The sequence below is a fragment of the Silurus meridionalis genome, chromosome 26 (assembly GCF_014805685.1).
Source record: "Silurus meridionalis isolate SWU-2019-XX chromosome 26, ASM1480568v1, whole genome shotgun sequence".
In the NCBI taxonomy this organism is placed as follows: domain Eukaryota; kingdom Metazoa; phylum Chordata; class Actinopteri; order Siluriformes; family Siluridae; genus Silurus; species Silurus meridionalis.
In genome coordinates this window covers 8357584-8378734 of record NC_060909.1, presented here as the reverse complement: position 1 = coordinate 8378734, position 21151 = coordinate 8357584, and the positions used below count along the sequence as shown (strand labels likewise).

The window sequence follows — 21151 nt, the reverse complement described above, 5'->3', positions numbered from 1 at the left end:
TATTATTATTATTATGTTTAGGGTTAGCTTTTTATTTTTATTTGTTTGCTTGTATATATATATATATATATATATATATATATATATATATATATATATATATATATATATATATATATATATATAAATATATGGGAATTATTTAATTGTCTAAGATCACGAGCCACATCAGGACTATCCTTCGTATTTCCTTCTTTGCACATCTGGTCTGATTCAGGTTTGCGTGCGTCAGCACGTCACTCTGTGCACGCCGGCGAGGGAGGGAGAGAGAAAGAGAGAGAGAGAGAGAGAGAGAGAGAGATTTCGCGAGCTCTTGAAACGACGGCGTGTGCAGTAGTGTAAGAAAACTAGCGATTAAAAAGCACGCCCACGCAGAAGAACTGCGACAGCGCACGGTTCTGATCTGTTCCTACCGTCCGTGTCCGAGCTCCTTCTGCAACTGGATAAAATGGGTTTCTTTGTGCCTTTCAGTCGGAGGCATTTAGTCCTTCGAGTTCTCCTGGTTCAGATTGTTGCTTCTTTAGGAACTTTTGCAGCGCCTTCGCCTATTATTAAGTTCCCAGGCGATGATCCTGTAACCCGGACAGACAAAGAAGTAGCGCTGGTGAGTGACTTATGATTAGTGAGTGCATGTGGAAAATGGATCAGAGGGTTTTGCAGGTGAAAACATCAGGATTTTACATTGTAACATGGAGGTAATGTTTATTATGGGAATGAAATATTTAATGTATATTTATTCAGTTGTTCTTGGTGCAATTCAAAATCGTATTAATATTTGGAGATGTATTATTATAGATTAAACTATTATACCACTCATTATGATATAGTTTGTATGTGGGATGTGGAGAAAGTTTGGAATGTAGCCCCTCCATTGAGGTTAACTCTGTTTTTGTTTTCTTACCCCCACCTCCCTCTCCCTCACCACTTATCTCTCTCTATATCTAAAGCATTATTTGAATAAGTTCTATGGATGCCCACAAGACCGCTGCAACTTGATGGTTCTGAAGGACTCGCTAAAAAAAATGCAGAAGTTCTTTTCTCTTCCGGAGACTGGAGAGATTGACCAGAATACAGTTGAGATTATGAAGAAGCCACGCTGTGGAGTCCCAGATGTGGCCAATTACAACTTCTTCCCAGCAAAACCTAAGTGGCAAAATAATGAAATTACATACAGGTGTGTGTGTGTGTGTGTGTGTGTGTGTGTGTGTGTGTGTGTGTGTGTGTGTGTGTTGCTAAGCCAAGTCATTGCTTAACCCACTGCTGTTTGTTTTGTGAGATAGGGAAATTAGACTACTTAAACATTATGTTCTGGTAAAAGATGTTCAGTCCCCTTTTTGGATCTGAAAATGTTTTTTCCTCTTCTCTGAATGGAGAAATAAACACATAACAAAGGCCATATTTGGTGTCAATCCACAAGAACCAATTGGAAAGCAATGACAGCATTAGCAATGTTTAAAGAATGTCCTGACGCTGCCTTCTGCGGCTAGAACTGACCGGAACGATAGTGTTTGCATCACCACAAAAATAATGTGTCAGAAAAGACAGTAAAAGAAAATATTTCTGATAAAGATTCTTGTGGATGCTTATAGCAGGACAAAACCATCACTATGAATAAGTTATAAGTATGTTGTGTAGGATTTTACAATGTTAAACACAGTTTATTCTAAGAGTTCAAAACTAACTACCTTTCTCCTCCTCAGGATTTTAGGTCACAGTCCAGATATGGATGAGGAGACAATTGATGATGCATTCTTTCGTGCTTTTAAAGTCTGGAGTGATGTTACACCTCTTAAATTCAAGCGGGTCATGTCCGGAGATGCTGATATCAATATCAACTTCGGGCGCAATGGTATCTATAAAAACACTTTTGTGTAATTTCTTTTCTTTAAACAATATAATAAGCAAAGTACATAAAACACTGCCAAGACATGCCAGTTTACAGCAACAGTCTTCAAGGTTTTTGTATGCAGTACTTAATGCTAGAATACTCTGAGAAATGAATCAGTATGAGTACACATATTGAAACTGCAGTACCTCTTTGTACACGCTGTGGTTTGGTTCAACTTTGCCTTTGCTTTTTCAGTGTGTAATTAAAAAACACAGATCAGTTTACTGGAAATTGTAGTTTATGCTGGCACATGAATTGTCCAAGGAAATCAGAAGACAATTATGCCTGTCCAAAACCCCAATTATTTTTGACCAGTTGAGATATTTATCCTGTAGCTGCATATCTATCCCACCAATGAACCCAAAGAAGAACAGAACATAGAAAGCAAAAATCACAGAAACCATGCAAATGAATCCCAGAATATTGGTACAGATTTTTCCAATGTTGAAGAAATCAGCAAACATACTGTATGTGTTGACTTGACATTGGTTTGACCTTTAGAGCATGGCGACGGTTATCCATTCGATGGTAAGGATGGTCTCCTGGCCCACGCTTTTGCTCCAGGTCCTGGAATTGGAGGCGATTCTCACTTTGACGATGATGAGCATTGGACTTTGGGAGATGGGCAAGGTATTTTCACCTAACAGTTTTCATGAGTACAAAGTTATTTTTCTAAAATGCAAACAAAACTCGGTTTTCTTTTACTGTCTAGTTGTAAAGGTGAAGTTTGGCAACGCCGAGGGGGAGTTCTGTAAGTTTCCGTTTCTCTTCATGGGTAAAATATACAACAGTTGCACAAATCAAGGGCGTGATGATGGCTTTCTGTGGTGTTCGACAACCTATGACTTTGACAAGGATGGAAAGTATGGCTTCTGTCCACATGAATGTGAGTACCACTTAGTTGATACTTCTTATGTTTTGAAAAAAAATCATACTGCCATTTTGTACGACTTATAGCAAACATGAGACCATGATATGGGTTTTGGCTCTCTATTATAATAATAGAAAATTGATTTGACCAAAAATATTTTAATTGGAATTACCACAGCACATGTCATACAGTCTTTGGAATGTTTATCAAATCGAAGATGCTAATTATCCGAATAAATATTAAATAACTTGAAGAACTGAAGAGCTTCTCTGCATTTTACAGTGCTTCTCACACTGGGTGGAAATGGAGAAGGGTCACCATGTAAGTTTCCCTTCACCTTCCAAGGAGAAAAGTATGACAGCTGTACCACTGCAGGCAGAGACGATGGGTACCGCTGGTGTGCCACTACTGAGAACTACGACCAGGACAAGACCTATGGGTTCTGCCCTGAAACTGGTAATTATTATTATTATTATTATTTTACTGTCCCAATGTATCACACTTTTATTATTTAAGGGGGTCACTGCAATGTGAAATCACAAAACATTAGAAAGATCATGTGATAAGCTTATATTAATGACTATAATCATTATTAACTATATCATTAACCTATAATTACACGAGTTGTAAAATATTTGCATTTTGTTTTATAGACCACTATTGCTAATATATTGTGCAGTATAACAGTATTTTAGAAAGTTAAAGGACTAGAGATGTATAGTATTTGGAAACATTATCAAACAAAAGCTTAATTTTCTGTTCAGGAGATCATCGTTGTTATGGTCACACAGTTGGCAGAGAGTTATGCTTAGAGCGTCATGCTATTTTATCCACATAAACAGACCGTATTTAAAAAGGGGGCTTTGCGCGCAGTAGGAAAAATGTGTCCACTGTGGTCATATTCCAGCCAAGAACAACAAAGCAGTTTGGTTTCTCTGCCACTTCAGTGAAAGACTTTTATATAAAGATATAAGTGCATTTAAGTTCACAAACTAATTCTTTGAATGTTTAGTCATCGGTTTAAGGCTTTGTCAGTTCCATGGGCACAAATACAAACTGTTCAATGTGTAGAATTTTTTTTTAATAAATACCACTCATTCTAATGAACAATATGCATTCTATATATGCATATGAATATACTTCTATATTTATTGACTTAAAAAAGTTCCTAACACCTTCCCATAAATATGAGAGATCTAACTGCAGCATCTATTCCTTCATCTCATTGAAGTCTATTAAATTTACCCATCTGTTTTTTTTTCACTCCGGGCTGGCAGAAGTTTTTTTTCCATTGTGTCAAAGAAATGGCTAAAACTAAGGGAGCAGGCCTCTTCATCTGGATCTAATTCTCTGGGAATGTAGCCCTGTGTGTGTTTCTGTGCCAGTGTGTGTTTTCATACTGTATAACCTCTGGCTAAAAAGCAAAAGAAGCCTTGGGCTACATCAAGCTCATCGTTCAAAATAAAACCAGAGCAGTGCGGGGGGAAGTAAAGCCTCTCATTTCACCGGTTTTGGAGTTATATTTCTTTAATAATACTGAAATACTAATGTTCAAAGCATCTGGTGTTATGGAAATGTTAAAAGCATCTATGTCAAATTCTTTCATATTATAACCAATGAGTTTTTTTTTTTTTTTGCTAGTCAGATAGATCCTTTTTGCTGAAGAGATTTTAACGCCGTATCTTCACGTTTGATAAGAAGCCAGGCTTTTTCCATTAACTACCAGTGAGACATTCTAGTCTCTTAATGACAGATGCTCATGCCATTAATCTCTCCCTGGATATTTAAACACCGCTGTAAAAATCAATTACTGCCAGCTGTACTGTAAAATAGCCTTAAGAAAGTGTGGAATGTAAATAACAGACACATTCACATGTTGCTTAAGGAAGCTAGCTTTCCACTAGTATCCACCTTGTCAACATTTTAACTACTCTTAAGTGATCTACTAAGTATATAAGAAGAATAACTCAGTAAATTTGCATCAGAAAATTGCTTTACCTCTACAACTTTTGCTTAATAGTATGGTTTAACTTTAAAAAGTCTAAGGATTTAAAAAAGGTATGACATTTCTACTCAGTTTGTTTTTCAACCTGGAAAGATCTAAATGTTTAGAATAAGGATTATGCAAATGAAAGAGTTAAGTTATATAGACTCGAAATGATAATAAAAATATTAGCAAATTAAACTCTTTACATAAACGCAGCCTTTCTTAATAATAAATATCACATTTCATGTTTTCCCTTTTTTACTTTATGATTTATTTCCATTAAATAAAACGGAACCAATATACAATGTCAAAAATCACTTCATGAATTCACTTTGGAAATAAATCCTGGAAACATCTGGAAGGTTTTTCCATGATGAAAGGGAAATTATTTTGTAACTGATTTCAGATGTTTTAAAAAGCACCAGGTTGTTCAGAAGGAGTTCATCTTGACCATGCTTTGTTTATTTCTACAAGGAAGACTTAAAAAAACAGGCACCTTTTATTTGCTGTTATTCAATCTTGACTCTACTGCAGTAGTCTCAGCCTTATTCACTCCTCCACAAGCATCAAAAAGGTAGACTGCACATTTTTGGCCACATGTTTTTGGATCTTAAAGGTTGCACAATGATTAGCTAGCTGTACTTTTAAATGTTTGTCCATGAACCATTATTCTTCATGAAAACAAACTATTTAATTGTAACCTTTTTTTAGCAAGCAGTTGGTGATGAACTGGGCAATGTTTGGACATCTGCAATTGCAGTCATATTGCAACTGTAAATGGAAGAAGTACATGGCCATTGGTTTACTGATAAAATGTGCCAGAGTGTTTTACAAAAGATATATGCATGAATTGAGAGATCTTTTTTTTTTTTTTTTGCTTGCAGCCCTGTCTACAATTGGAGGGAATGCTGAGGGAGCTCCCTGTGTGTTCCCCTTTGTTTTCCTGGGCCAAACCTATGATGTGTGCACCACCTCTGGGCGTAATGATGGGAAGTCGTGGTGCAGTGTCACCAAGAGTTTTGACGAAGACCGAAAATGGGGTTTTTGTCCAGACCAAGGTAATCAATCACTGGATCTGTTCAGCTTAGGTAGAAAATATACTACACAGAAGTTAAAACCAGAGATTCACAGAAATTCCTTATAAACAATATGGCTTTGTTGCTATTAAAAGCAGTTTGGGATTCTCTATATTGCATTTTTACGTTACAATAACCAGGCACAGTGTTGACCCGTTTTTTGGTCTTTATCCACCAGGTTACAGTCTGTTCTTGGTGGCAGCTCATGAGTTTGGCCATGCTTTGGGCCTGGAGCACTCCCAAGATCCTGGAGCACTCATGGCGCCCATCTACACCTACACTAAGCACTTCAGGCTCTCCAACGATGACATCAGAGGAATTCAGGACCTCTACGGTAATTCGAGTCAAACGAAATAATTTGATGCTTAAATGACTTCGGCAGATGGTTTATAACAAGTTCTGACTATAGTGTTAAATGTCATTAAAAGAATAAAAAAGGTTTATAGTCATATGCTTATTTTTATTTTTGTAGTACCAAATTACAGCGGGACTTATATATATATATATATATATATATATATATATATATATATATATATATATATATATATATATATATATAATTGACCTTCCACATAGATTAAAAACAGCATATGGTGCTGTTTTATGTAATGAAGCATTCATTTGTTTGTAAAATCTAAAATTTTTGCTTATATTTTGTGACTCAGTATGATGGAACACTATTTCTGTCACTCACAGGAGCACCAACAGGAAAGCCACTTCCTCCCACTCAGGGTCCAGTCACTCCTATGGATATCTGCAGTGAGAACATTGTATTTGATGCTATAGCACAGTTCAGAGGGGAGACTTTCTTCTTTACAGATAGGTAAGTGTTATGGTATTGGTCTCCATGTCAGGATTAGATAATCTGTTAAAATCTTTAGATAAATTTAGCAGAAAAGCAAATCAGATTGATTAAATCTGAACAACGGAACATTAATCTAATTAGGATTAGGAGGGATTCCTCGAGTAATTCGAATACAAAAAATCTTTCTCTTGCAATTTCGAGATTTTTTTAGCCAATCGGAAGGCTTTACACATCTGTAGTGTCAGAAAGCTTTACGCTTAGAAAATACAATTCTGAGAATTCTGGAGGAGACAACATGGTTACTGGTTGAAGTTTTGGGCTCATGATCATTTTAATGCATATCAATCAGTGTTTGGTACCATTCAATTAATACTTTGGTGTGCTAAGAGTAACATTAGAGTCTTTTCACATAATTTGAGTTGATTAAGCAAGTCTTAAGTAGAGTCTTATGACAAAAAGGACATTAATGCCATTATAGCAAATACTTTTGTAATTTTACTGAACTGAAAGTTTAAAGAGAGCACTTTTACATTTACTAGAGTAATATTTTACCGAGTGTATCTCTACTTTAACTCAAGTGCATGGTTTGTGTACTTCGTCCACCACTGGTTTTATAGAAAGATTTATAGATGTTATGCTGCATCTGTAACTGCAATATGTTTCTGCATTCTAAACGGAATTAAAATCAACGTTGAATGTTTTAAGCGGAAGACACCAAGAGTCTTTTAAGTGCAGACTGCAGTAAGTGCTTATGCATATGTTTGCGTGTGTCTGCCCTGAGCGTACACGTCGGTGTGTGTGTGTGTGTGTGTGTGTGTGTGAGAGTCTGTGTGGCTAGACTGTGAGCAGTAACCACAAATCTCTCTACAGATTCCAAAGCAACATTTTTCATGCTACAAACAAAAGCATGCTTCAACAAACTTCAAGGAGTTTTGCTGACTGTACTGTTTGCATTATAACTGCGTAGTTAAACCTTGGATAAAGCATTCCATCACAGACTTTACAACATGCTTACAAGAAATGTGTTGTCTGCTTTTTGCAATAAACGCTCTATTTCATTTTCTAAACTCTTGAGGGGTCTTGCAGTAATGTAATAAAATTACTAAACTCAATTGGCCATGAAAGCCACGAAATTTGCATGAATACATGTTTAATCAGGCTGTGACTTTATCTAAACCCCAAAGTTTTCCAACACACACACACACACACACACACACACACACACACAGAGAAAGACATCCGTTAACTCCAGATGTCCTCTGTTGGGGACTAGATCTGATGGGATCAGCTAACCCAAATAATACAACCGTAAGCAAAACTCCTTGAAGTTGTTGGTTTTCACACACACACACACACACACACACACACACACATATACACATACACACACACACCATGCTTATGTACATAATGTGGTTTTAGAATCGAGCCTTTGGAGCAAGAGAGAGTGCTTAGTGTTCTGAACACAGACCTATCTTTAATACGAATTAAATCCTTACTGCTCTGTGGTTAGCAATGATAATCAGGAGACCACACACACACACTGAGGGCTGTATTCAGATTTTTGGTAAGCACCGGTAGTAAGGGACTGATGCTGAAATACCACATAGACCAGTATTGAGTACTCAGAATTATCTATGGAGTTAAGCATTGATTAGACATCTGTGCACGGGGGTGGAGTTTACTTACACAGAGGTCTTTTCTTTTTCCTGTAGAAACATTTTGAACTTGTTTTTTCCTGTTTGAATGTTTTCCTGTTTGAAATTCAGTCCAGCTATCTGATCATTCTTGTGGCACATAGACATCGTCTTCATATTTAGGTCTGTGATAGCGAACAACAATATAAGAAAAATCGAATTTCTACTGGAATTCTACTGGCATTGGTGAGGCCAGACAGGGTTGGTGGAGAGGCCAAGGAAATATCAGTGTTTTAATTAATCCCTAAGGTGTTCAATAGGGTTAAGTTCAAGATTTTTCTATTTAAATTTGGCAAGCCATGGCTTCATGGTCCTTGCATTTTACACAGGTACACTGTCATGTTGAAACAGGCTTGGAGTTTAGTTCAAGTAAAGGGCAATCTCAGTGCTACAGTTGTTTGTGGCAACATTTTAGAGCCTCATATGAATGTGATAGTCATATAACTTTTCCCACATAGCTCCATGACATAGTACCTTTTAACCTAATAACTAATTTTGCCAACTCTGAATACACTGTGCATGTAGAGTGTCTCTTGATTAGACATGTAGAGTAAAACACTCTTAGTGACCAGCTGTGAGGCATAATAATATGACTGTACTGTGAATATGCACATATTTCTGTTCATATTCCTTTGCTATAGGCACAATAACTAGCTATGGTGTCTTGATGGCCTGTGGGGTCAAAAACATTAGTAGTTAAAAAGTACAACTGGCATAAGCTATGAAAATCTTGCAACAGAGCTATATTTATTCATCTCTTCATGTGCAGGTTTGTTTTCTTGAGATTCACTTTAACGATAATTCTGTGTTTGTTGTTGGTAACTTATCTGTGTTTACTTTTAAATTATGGTCAGTTCAAGATAAGTGACAGCATATGGATGTTATCTATTGTACTCTGCAGTATAAACACCAGCAAAAAGAATTCTTTAGAAACCCTTTACCTTCATTTCAGTATACAGAGGCTTCCCACCTTACGAACAAGTTACGTTCTGAACGACCGGTCATACCATGAATTTGTTCGTAAGTTGTTACTGTGAAAAATACTGTATACAATATTTTGTATTATATAATAAAAAAATATAAAATTTAATTAAAAAATAATTCACTTAAAAAAATTTGTCTAGTCTAGTGCACATCATGTACTGTAGACTCGTGACAGGTGAGTTACTCTCCCCTGTTTAGAATCTTTTCGACTTCAAACTAAATTTTACTTTGAGGAAAGGTTTGTTTGTATCCGCGAAAGTTCGTAAAGTGAATGTCACTTTTTTACAATGTAAAGTGGGGAGCTGTATCTGTATTTTTGCTATAAATATGAAGATTTTTAACGTATCTAAAAAAAGGCTGAAATAATTTTCAAATTAAGTTAAACCTAATAAGTCTTGGAGAGAAGAACAATTTTATTGAAAATGCCACTGTTGTAAACTCTATTTTATAATGATCTAAACTCAAATTCAGCAAGTAATAAAAAGTCACATTACTTTAAGGAATGATGATATTAGCCATGAGACATTCATGTCTGGGTCACTTTCAACAGGTGTTTAAACCATTTGGGAAACTCTATTCTGTGCTTATGACATTTGTGTAGCTGCAGTGGAAATATATAGCTAGTCTAATAAGTAGTCATGGGCACAATTTTTTTTTTTTTTTTTTTTTTTTTTTGTGAGTCAGTGGACCTTAAGGCAGTTTCTATGTAATCCTGCTATCCTGTTGGAGCTTGCTGGACTATAAGAAGGGAATGCTGACAGGTGTGTATTCAAGAATGGCTGTTAACTCAGTGGTGGAAGGGAGTGGTGTCTAGCCATTTGATTACCTCGTCTCCCATTTCAAGTGTGTCTAGAGGTATAGGCAGACTGTTAAGATAGATAAGACTTAACTTTCCCATTTATCTAAGGAATTCATATAAATTTGTTTGGGCTTGTTGGCTTTAGTACAACCTCATTTCCAAAAACGTTGGGCCACTGTGTAAAATGTAAATGATTGCAAAATGCAATGATTTGCAAATCTCATAAACTCATATTTTATCCACCGTGGATCATAGAAAACAAACATAGCAAATGTTTAAACTGAGGAAATATACAATTTAAAGAAATGGTTTATGTTCATTTTAAATTTCATGGCTGCAACAGATCCCAAAACAGGTCTCAAAACAAAATGTTCCTGGGACAGGAACATTTTGCAACTAATTAGGTTCATTGAAAACAGGTCAGTAAGATGATTGCTTCTCTAAGACAATATTTAAACCCAGAGTCTCTCATCAGAAAAGTTGGGCAGAGCTTCACCAATCTGTAAAAGACTATGTCTATGAATTGTGGAAAAATTAGCAAATTGCAAACTGTTGAATATCTAATCATTTACAGTCTATAATATTATCAAAGGTTTTAAAGACTCTGGAGAAATCTCTGTGCACGAAGGACAAGGGTGGAAACCATACTTGAATGAACCATGATCTTCTGGCCCTCAGGCAGCACTGCATTTAAAAGAGTTATGATTCTGTAATGAAAATCACTGCAGGGGCTCATTAATGTCTCCAGAAATCATTGTTTGTGAACGAAGTTTGCCGAATCATCCACAAATGCAGATGAAATCTCTATCTTGCAAAGAAAAAGGCATGCGTGAACATGATCCAGAAACGCCGCTATCATTTCTGGGCCAAAGCTCATTTCAATTGTACCGAGGCCAGGGTTGGGCAAAGATACATCAAAAGGTATTTTAAAATAAAATACCAAATACCTTAATTTTAAGAGTATCAAAGTTAACTAGAAAATACAGCAGCCACACCATGTATCAAAATAAACTACTGTATTAAAAAATTCAATCAACCTTTAATGAGTTGACCTATTTAATCTATCCCTTCCTTATTACACTGACTTACTTGATTAAGTAAACAATGTTTGATAGCAACAGCTTTTTGTCTGAGTCATGAAATAAATCTTACATATGCAACCAGTTAACGGATATAAAAATTCACATACATATCCCTGTGATCTCCCAGATGAAGGTACCAATCAGAGGCTGAATTTTTATGATGTCATCATGTAGACATCGTAAAGTATATTTTTAAACAACAAAAATACAAAACACTGTATTTTGATACAAAATATGAAGCCATTTTCATCAACCCTATAAAATGCAAATGACAAAATCCTATTTTATGTCTGATGGTATGAGTGCATAAGTGGCTGTAAAAATCAGCAGCTTGCACATTTGGAAAGGCTCTATCAATGCTGAACGGTATATACTGGGTTTAGAGCTACAAATGCTTCAATCAAGAAAACGTCTTTTTCAGAGAAAACTTTGCCTATTTAAGCAAAACATTGCTAACTGCATACTGCTTCTATTACAATATCATAAATCCATAGTCTGGGTGCTGAAATGGCCAGCCTGCAGTCTAGACCTTTTACCATTTGACAACATTTGGCACATCATCAATTGGAAAATACAACGGACACCCAGAACTGTTAAGCAGCTAGAATCCTGTATCTGACACATTACGCACAGTGTCCCAACCTTTTTGGAATTGGGGTTGTATGTTGGAAATGACAATCTGCTCTTAAAGAATAGAACTGGTCATAGGACCACTTTATAGAGGTGCATTAAGCTTCAAAATGTGAATATACAGTATATAGTGTACAGACATAATCTGCATGTTAGCTAACATTGTGTTTGGCTGAGCTTCATGGGTACTGTAATCTGCAGCAGGTGCTGATTTTGGCATGACAGAACTCCAACTCTCATCCTGGGAGTTGCACAGCTTCACAGCAATTTATCCTAAAACTCAATCTTTGGCCTTAGAGCTTGGTGATCCAGGCTCTTTTTGATAGTGTCGCAAACTTCATATGTGTTCATGTGTTCATATGTGTTCATATGAGTTACTGTTGCCATCCTCTGTTACCATGAGAATTAAGTACAACCAAGTATGTGATTTTGAAAGGATTTGTTGTTTATGTTGGAAAAGGAACTACTGGTTTGAAAAGGGAAACTTGCCTTTATCCTGATTGAAATCTCTTGTGTACAGGAATACCAGATCTCTTGGTTTGGATGCTGGTGTAGGAGTAATGTCTGTCAGCAAATTCTTGTGGAATGACTGCTAGTTATGTGCATATCTGGCCCTTTGCTTTTGTGAAACCATTCATTATCAGAAGGTGCAACAGCAAATAATAATGGTTGAAAGCATATTGGAAGGATGCAAGAGAGTATATGCTTTGTATGTTGAGCCTATGGAACAATATGTGATCGTTAATTAATACATTTTTTAAGAGTCTTCAAATTTCTCGATGCATACTCTGTGCTTTATTATTTGCCTGGGCCTGGTAGCCTGACATGAGGCTAACCTCAATTTTTAAGAGCCCCTAGTGATAGGTACAATTTTGCAGGAAGTATTTATTATAGTAGTAGGGGAGGTGGTAGCTCAATGGTTATTATGTTGGACTTCTGATCAGAAGGTAGTGTTAAAAACCCACCACCACAAAGCTGCCACTGCTGTGCCCTTGAGCAAGGCTCTTTCTCTCATCTGCTCAGTTATATGAATGAGATAATAGCAAGTCGTTCTGAATATGGGCATCTGCCAAATGCCGTAAATGTAGTATTTAGGTAGTCCTTTTGGTAATATGTGTAGCATTTAATCGAAATGTGTAGCTTTTACTCAAGATTTTAAAAGTCTACACTGGATGTTCCATTCCTCATAACTAGTGATATCATTCCTTCCATGTCGGGGCGATGGCAATCAGTTTCTGGTTATTAAGATCTCAGTTTCATTCCATAAAAGTGATTTTGCTTTCAAGAATGCAGTGGGAAATATTTTTGCTGGCGATCCTCAATGTTGATGAAATTTAGTGATATCTAAAGCATCCACAAAGCATCAGGGTGTTGGTAACGAGTTGTGGTAAATGTGTAGGTGGTCTGTCTGGGTGGTACAAACATATTTCTTGGATCCACCCTTTAAAAATGACAAACACCAGTGTAAAACTAAAGCCATTAATAAAACACTGGTAAGATACATTAAAAAAAGTTGGTGAAAACTATTAACCTTACAAGGCCCTGAATGTATTGTTGTTTTGGCTATTAAGTGACTGTCGAAATTTCCCCAGTTCTTCACAGACTAATCCAAATGCCATAAGAAAGTATCTATAATCACGTGGTATACAGTGTATTAAATAATGTGTTTGATGTAACCACAGAATCCTAAAAGGATTGTTGTTTTTCTTTTGTTTGTTTTTTTGGTTTTGCTTTTTGAGCATCTGCTTAAACAACAATAGTAAACACTGTGTCTTAGACCTCCCCTTTTTCTTTTCAGTGATGGGTATTATGCACCCCTGTAATATCTCAGGATGGACTCCTCCATTACTTTACTTAATGTGAAAATAGACAATATGTATGTGACCTTTTTGTGATAACTTCAGAAAAATTGTGTATTCATATGGTCTTTGTGGAGGTAGCCCAAAGACTTTGTCTTGACTGCTGATTATAATATTTCGGTGAGTAATATTTTCGATGGTAGTTTTACTATGCATAGAGCTGGTGTAGGGAGAGTGACAAGGCTTGCCAGGTGATGGGTTCTCACCCACTAACTTGCCATCCTTACTGCTATCATGCTGATGACCTGTGATATTTGAGTACTTTTGTAAAAATACTTTTATAGAGTAGCTCATACCCACCACATTAGTATGGGGTTGTTCTTCATTGTACTATCCAGTATAGGACTATACTGTCAGTGTACTATCCTTTTCTAGTGTTGTTGTCCACCTGAGTTCAGTTAAAGGTCATTGGTCTGCATGGTTCAAAAAATCAATGTGAAACTCCAAAATTTTGCAGCAATCTTTTGCAAAAATCTCATGCAACAATGGTTTACTAAACTCAAAGAACAGGATAAAGGTGGAAGACTTTATAATGAAGGTCTCAATGCAGACTCAATTCGTGTATTTAAAAGTTTTTTATTTGCTGTTTATTGAAATGCATAGACCGGATCTGCCTATTCAAGGTCTGAAATAATTTGGCCTTTGAAAAATAGGTCAGCGGAAAAGGAGCTGGGGGGAAGTGGGTATTGTTGCTGGGCTGAATGTTGGAAAAGCACAGTTTGGGCCTGTCCCGCTGGCTCCGATCTCTGCCATAACGAGAAACAGATGCTCCAATGAATCACCCTATTGTTGCCAGGAGGCAGATCTACTAAAGCAGCTCTCTCACTTGATCTCTAAGTCTTGCTCTCGCACTCTCTCACTTACACAGTGTCTAACTTATTCCCTTTAGCCTTTGGCTGGCACTTCTCTCTATTTTTTTTTTAAAGTGATGCTGGTCTATTGCTCACTAGCACCACCTTTACTAAATCCAAATTGATCTGTGTATAGAGTCACTCAGTTAGATAACTCATAATGTGCATATGCGTGAGTCAAACATCTTGTTCTCTCTTAGGTTCCTGTTTAGAACTACTAATATAGAGAAGAAGCCATCAGGTCCACTGTTGGTGGCCACATTCTGGAGTGAGATTCCTGAGAAGATAGATGCAGCCTATGAGAATCCACTGGAGGAGAAGTCTATTTTCTTTTCAGGTAAAGTTGCACAGAGGACATCATAAAATTAAAACAATGACAATCATTTTAAAGATATATGATTTCATAGATAGAAAGAAATGCTAAAAATACAAAATGAAAAGAAAGTGCAGAAGAAAGGTAGGTTGCCAAATATCTGAAAAATAAATAGTTTTCACTTTTAGCAGTAGCTACAATTTTCTGCTATATACAGTGTTGTAACTGCATTCTGCATTATTCTTTAAAGTATGTACAAACATAAATACAAATCTTACAATAATTATTTTAGTTCTGCACACCTGTCATTCTATGTCAATAAAACTGCCTCCAATAATATATGTATTCACAATGGTAAGTAATGGAGTATAATATAAAATAATGTAATGTAATATGTCTTCTTCTTTCGGCTTATCCCATTAAGGGTCACCAAGATTATCGGTCTCCATACCCCCATTCTCTACATCTGCCTCTTTAAAACCAACTACATGCATGTCTTTCCCTTTTTACTCTTGCAGACACCCTTCCATCACAAATCACTCCTGCTACTCTCCTCAACCCTGCCTGCACTCTTTTCTTTTCTTCTCTAACACACTCTCCATTACTTTGCACTGTTGACCCCAGGTACCCAAATCCTCCACCTTTACCACCTCTTCTCCACCACCCTCCTTCTTATTCACACACATGAACTCTGTCTTACTCCTACTGACTTTCATTCCCCTTCTCTCCAACACATACCTCCACCTCTCCAGGCTCTTCTCAACCTGCTCCTTACTCTCACCACAAATCACAATATCATCTGCAAACATCATAGTACACGGAGACTCCTGTCTGACCTCCAATATAATATAGTATAGTATAATATAATGTAAAATGGTGTTTTTTTTAGTAATAAATGCATATGCAGGCTATGACATCCAGACACTTGCATGCATCAGTGTCCTTTTTGAAGTGATTTTTTGCAGCTAGTTCTATTTGGTGGTGTGCAATCTGCCTCACATTAAGTAATTGTACTATACTCAGGACAAGTTTCCTTATTATTGACTTAAAAGGTTTTAAGCCAGTTATATATTTGCAGCCTCTGCATTTGTTCATTCCTTGGTCATTGTGGTATGTAAGTAGGTTTTTTAGATTGTGGTTTTTAGATAAAATGTTTGTAAAATTGCATGAGGAGCTATATTAAGCAATTCAAAACACTATTTTTTTTCCTAACACATAATGCCAAGCTTTGTAAAATGTATTTTGTTGCTGTAATTGTTGCAAGTTAAGATGCATTTAGTTTATTTTGACTTTTATTAAGAAAATAAATACCTGCATTCAGTGTCTGTGCATGCATTCATATTGAAGGGATGTGTGTTATGTGTCCTAGGTGATGAAATGTGGGTGTATTCAGCGAGCAATCTGGAGAGAGGTTATCCCAAAAAGATCTCCTCCATGGGATTTCCACCAGACGTCAGCCGCATAGATGCGGCCTATGCCTTCCACAAGAGCAAGAAAACCTACCTGTTCTCTGGAGACAAATTCTGGAGGTAATGTCTTAACTATCACAACCACACACACACACACACACACACACACACACACACACACACACACTGTCACACTTACTGATGAAGAGTCATGTACATGGGAAACATGCTGCACTAAAATACAGTTCATTCCTGTAGGACAAAAACAAGAAGATAAAAAAGACTGTACAATATCACACTCTATATAATGTGATATTGATTCTGTATAAGATGATTATAACTCGTAAGGTGTTGAATATTCTCCATTATAGCTGTTTCAATACACCTTTTCTAATATTACAATAGTTTCTGTGGTAAATTTCTCTTGTCTGGTGGACATTTATCTTCTTAATGCATTATATAATTAGTCATTTCTCATTTATTTGCAATTTTGGAAGGAGTGGTCAGTAACAGTATTAGATACAGCTGTAAATATAATTTCTTCCAATGCAAGAAAGTCTTCAGGATGTAGTTTTTCTGTAACATGACAAGCTTCATTTTGTGATTTTATAAACTAAGCCAAAAAAGAGACTGGTAGGAAGCAACTATATAAGACTAATGCTACAACAAAAGTAATAACAGGAACTAACTTAGTTTTCCACAACATGTAGCATAAATGTAACTATAAATAAATCAATTATGATATTCTTCAATATTTTGAATCAATATTTATCAGTATTTTTATAAATAAGTTGCTGTGGTATATAAGGAATAAGACACTTTGGAATGTGCTGCTGTTGGAAGTGGCTATTGAGTGGCTCCTCCTCCTTTTTGAATACCGTTTATCTTACCAAATACACATTTACTACCAAAGTTCACAGATGAAATTTTTCTTGCACAATAGCAGAAACTTTATAAAAGTGATTTTTTAATCATGTTGGGATGAAACATTTTACATTTTGGAGAAGATTTAATTGAATTGAATGTACAGAATGATGAAAGTGCAAAATGATGTCATCAAAATGACAATAATGCCACAGAAATTCTATTCTATGTTTTATGGATATAAATTTGTGTTAAATTGTACGGATAGCAATTTAAAATAATAATACCAGCAGGAGTAAAAATGCAAATATCATAATTAAACACCTATATCTTACAGTAATTAGCTATATAGCTAATTGTGTTGTCTGGAAGCATGTAAGCTTTGTACACAGCATGTTTATGTGCTTATAACTTCACAGATACAATGAGGCCAAGATGAAAATGGATCCTGGCTTCCCCAAACTCATTGCCGATTCCTGGAACGGAGTCCCTGATGATTTGGATGCTGCCTTCAGTATTAACGGAGGGGGTAAGAGATTAAGAAATTTTCTATGATCTTATTAATAGATAAATGTACTGTATAATATATAAACCCTATATACCTGAGGTGACTTGCCATGTGTTAAATATGTGGGTAGGTTTATAGAAAGTCAACATGGATTTCTTGCCAGTTATATCACTGCTCCATCTGTTACATTCTATGCAGAGAACATACAGTACACAAGCACACTTGTACTGCAGTCAGTCGTCACCTAAACTCCTACATACACACATACACTCTATAAAAAAGTGTTAAATAGAGCAAGTGTGTGTGATGCCTGAAACGAGTTCTATGTTAGTCTATGTCTCCGCTGTAAATCATTTTTTCCTATTTCCTTAAATGCCAGCAATTTCTTTTTTTCATACCAGTGTAGCTTCCGAGTGAATGCCTTCTTGAAGACCAATTTCTGCCACTGACTTTACCAGCTAAACTATTTCCTTCCCTAGCATGTGTAATTTTAAAGATAGTAGTAATAGATAGAAGTAAAGCCTTAATAAAGCTTTAAACAGCCAGTTTATATGAGCATTAATATGAATTGTGTCTTAATTCACAGATATGAGAAAAAATAACTTTTGCTTCTTAATTGGATTTACATAAATGATCTCTACAAAAGTCTAAAGTAAATACTTGTAATATTGGATGATTTGTGGTAATGTGCTGCACATCGATGCTGTAACTACAGAGTTCATTGCTCATTCCGAATTCCACCACCTGCAGCACTACATACATCAAGTCAGTAGTGACCTGCTGTGCTACTAGGCAGATTAATTACAATGACAAACTCTAATTTCAGAAATAAAAACATGTAGCTATTTGGAATCACTGACCAAACTGAGCAAAATAAAGTCTGGCACAAAACTGCTATTTGGCCCAACAGGCCGGTCTTTAAAGGTGTTCAACACTTTTGACCTTTTACACTTTATGCGCTACAAGCATTGGTGAATAGTAACAAAATATTATTTTTCCAAACGTTTAAACATTTACTCTATAATATTTTTGTGTAATATCTCACTTTTGACTCCACTGAATGAATGAAAATTTGAAGTAAATACATAAATTTCATTAAAGTTTTAGAGGAGAATGGAGCATTGAATTGCATCAATTATTGATTCAATTATTGAAATTGTTTACATTTAAATATGTTTGTACTTTTACTTAAATAAAAATGTAAAAGGGGAACTTTCCTGAGGTAATAATTAATCAGGGTTTTTACAAAAATACAAGAATAATGTACTTTACTTTATACTTTACTTTATTTGATATTATAATTTCAAGAATAATATACTTTACTTTATTTAATTTTCCTTTACCAGTGCTTGCTTGTTAAATAGCGTACATTGTCATAGTTAATTTCAGGGGTTTCCAGTGACTGGGCAGCACTCTCGAGCTTCTCCTTGGCCAATTTTTGTATTTACTGCCTCATGCACTGTTATCATCTGGTAGAAAAAACAAATCTATCATGCGTAGTGTTTATTACGTTAAATATTTATTAAGGAGTTTTTCCGTGATTGGCTACTGGCATTATTCATTTCCTTTCATTTGTTTGTGCCCTATAGGCTACAGCTACTTCTTCAAAGGCTCCCACTATCACAAAATGGATGAGAACTTTAGGATCGTCAAAGTAGGAGAGGTGAAAACAGACTGGCTGCACTGCTAAACAGCAGCACGATCCTCCTGCCATGACCTGTAAACTCGGATCATCTTATTCTGTGCCACTATGGTGTAACGTTTTTATAGTCAACACTCCAATTTGTCCGAATGTCTTCTTTCTGACTGATCTCGTTCAGGTGAGATCAGTCTGGTATTAATCAGCCTGTGAGGCTTTATTAAGGTCACAAGCATCTGGTGATCTTTTGTAATGAAACCTAGATAAAAACCTGACCTTACAAACTATTTGTTAAACCATGTAATAATTGCTGTTTATTCCAGTGCTCTTTGTTCTCTGTTAATGGCCTCCTTTAAGAAAATTCAACTGTGTGTCTCTAGATTTGCAAAGACATCAGGTATGTCCCCACTGAATATTCATGCAGTATTGTATTGCATTTTTTTTTCTTTTTTACATTAACCGGATTCAGTCAAGCTAGGACTGTAAAAGCACGATTATAAGCATAAAAAATAATGTTTTGAAAATGTATTTGCTGTTCTGACATTTGTTTATTATTCTATTAGTGGAAATTATCTGGTGAAGTATTTTTTTATATCATTTCTTAGGGGGAAGCACTTTTTGTACATTAGTTAAAATTGTGTTCTGCAGCAACACAGAGACCAAACATAACAGTAGCACATCATTTTTCTTTTTGTTTTTTATTTGTTCTTCTCTTTCTTTCATGGCACTAGGAAATTGAGGGCACGGGTTGCCTGAGACTGTAAATGGGTTTGTTGCGTGATGGACTCATGACCGAAAAGTGTCATGGAAAATACTGTTAATTAATCCAATGTACTTTGATTTTGACCTTTTGAGTTGGCATTATATGTTTTTTATTGATGTTTGCTTTGTGCACTTTGTCATTAAATGTTATTCTGAAAATAGATATTTTCTCCGGTAGCGTTTTTATTATTAAATCAATCAACTAAATGTGCACAATATAGGCCTTTTATTTTCAAAATATCCATTAGTACAGGAATAAATATTATCGCCATACCTATTAATCCTATAATATAATCAATAAACTTCATGGCATACAGCATGATGTTTACAGCAAGGTTATACAATTAACTCTTGAATAAACACTGACATCTTGTGGCCGATAGAAGGAAACACAAATATTGTGCATATTGTGTCATATTACAGTAGAATGAACATAAAATTAACTTTATATTGAAATAAAAGCTAATTTGATGTGTCTGTGCCAATGAACACAATTAACAACACAAACAGAAATAACAGTAGATGTTCATGTATTCAAATAATACTCAGCTGTGTGTGTGTGTGTGTGTGTGTGTGTGTGTGTGTGTGTGTGTGTGTGTGTGTGAGAGAGAGAGAGAGAGAGAGAGAGAGATGGTTACAGTGTTAAATATTATTTTTCCTAACAAACAGTTACATTCTTTGAATTCCAATTCCATTTTTACATCAATTGATTCAATGCATTTATCAGACCTACTAAATTATCATCAAAAATGGGAAGTAATGAAGTACAAATACTTCGTTATTGTACATTTGTAGATTTTTCTGGTATCAGTACTTTACTTCACTGTTATTTTTTGGACAACTTTTGACTTTCACTGATTATATTTTTTTACACAAATACCTTTCTACTTCTTTTACATTTTCAAACCAGGCTCATTAGTTTGATGGTGACATGATCAATATTTTTTCTTCTCATTGTGCGCCATTTTCAGCCCATCAAACTTTTTTTTGCCATTATGTGGCTTTTTCAACTTGCCACAACAAGTAAGGCCGAAGGCAACAAGTAGTATGGCTGGGAACAGAGACATTCCTGATCACCTGATCATCATCTTTTCTCAGCTTGTGTTCTATATGGTAGTTGTTGA

The 21151-nt window shown here is 35.8% G+C and overlaps 1 protein-coding gene across 1 annotated transcript; it reads left to right on the top strand.

Annotated features, from left to right (window-relative positions):
- The first annotated feature begins 287 nt into the window (after window positions 1-287).
- mmp2 (matrix metallopeptidase 2) lies at window positions 288-20190 on the top strand. The gene is made up of 13 exons (XM_046840532.1): window positions 288-604; window positions 948-1174; window positions 1701-1849; window positions 2390-2518; window positions 2601-2774; window positions 3042-3215; window positions 5631-5804; window positions 6001-6156; window positions 6522-6648; window positions 14733-14869; window positions 16215-16374; window positions 17538-17647; window positions 19216-20190. Exons 1-13 carry the CDS (start codon window positions 449-451, stop codon window positions 19314-19316), a joined length of 1974 nt encoding a protein of 657 aa, XP_046696488.1. The 5' UTR covers window positions 288-448; the 3' UTR covers window positions 19317-20190.
- The last annotated feature ends 961 nt before the right edge of the window (window positions 20191-21151 follow it).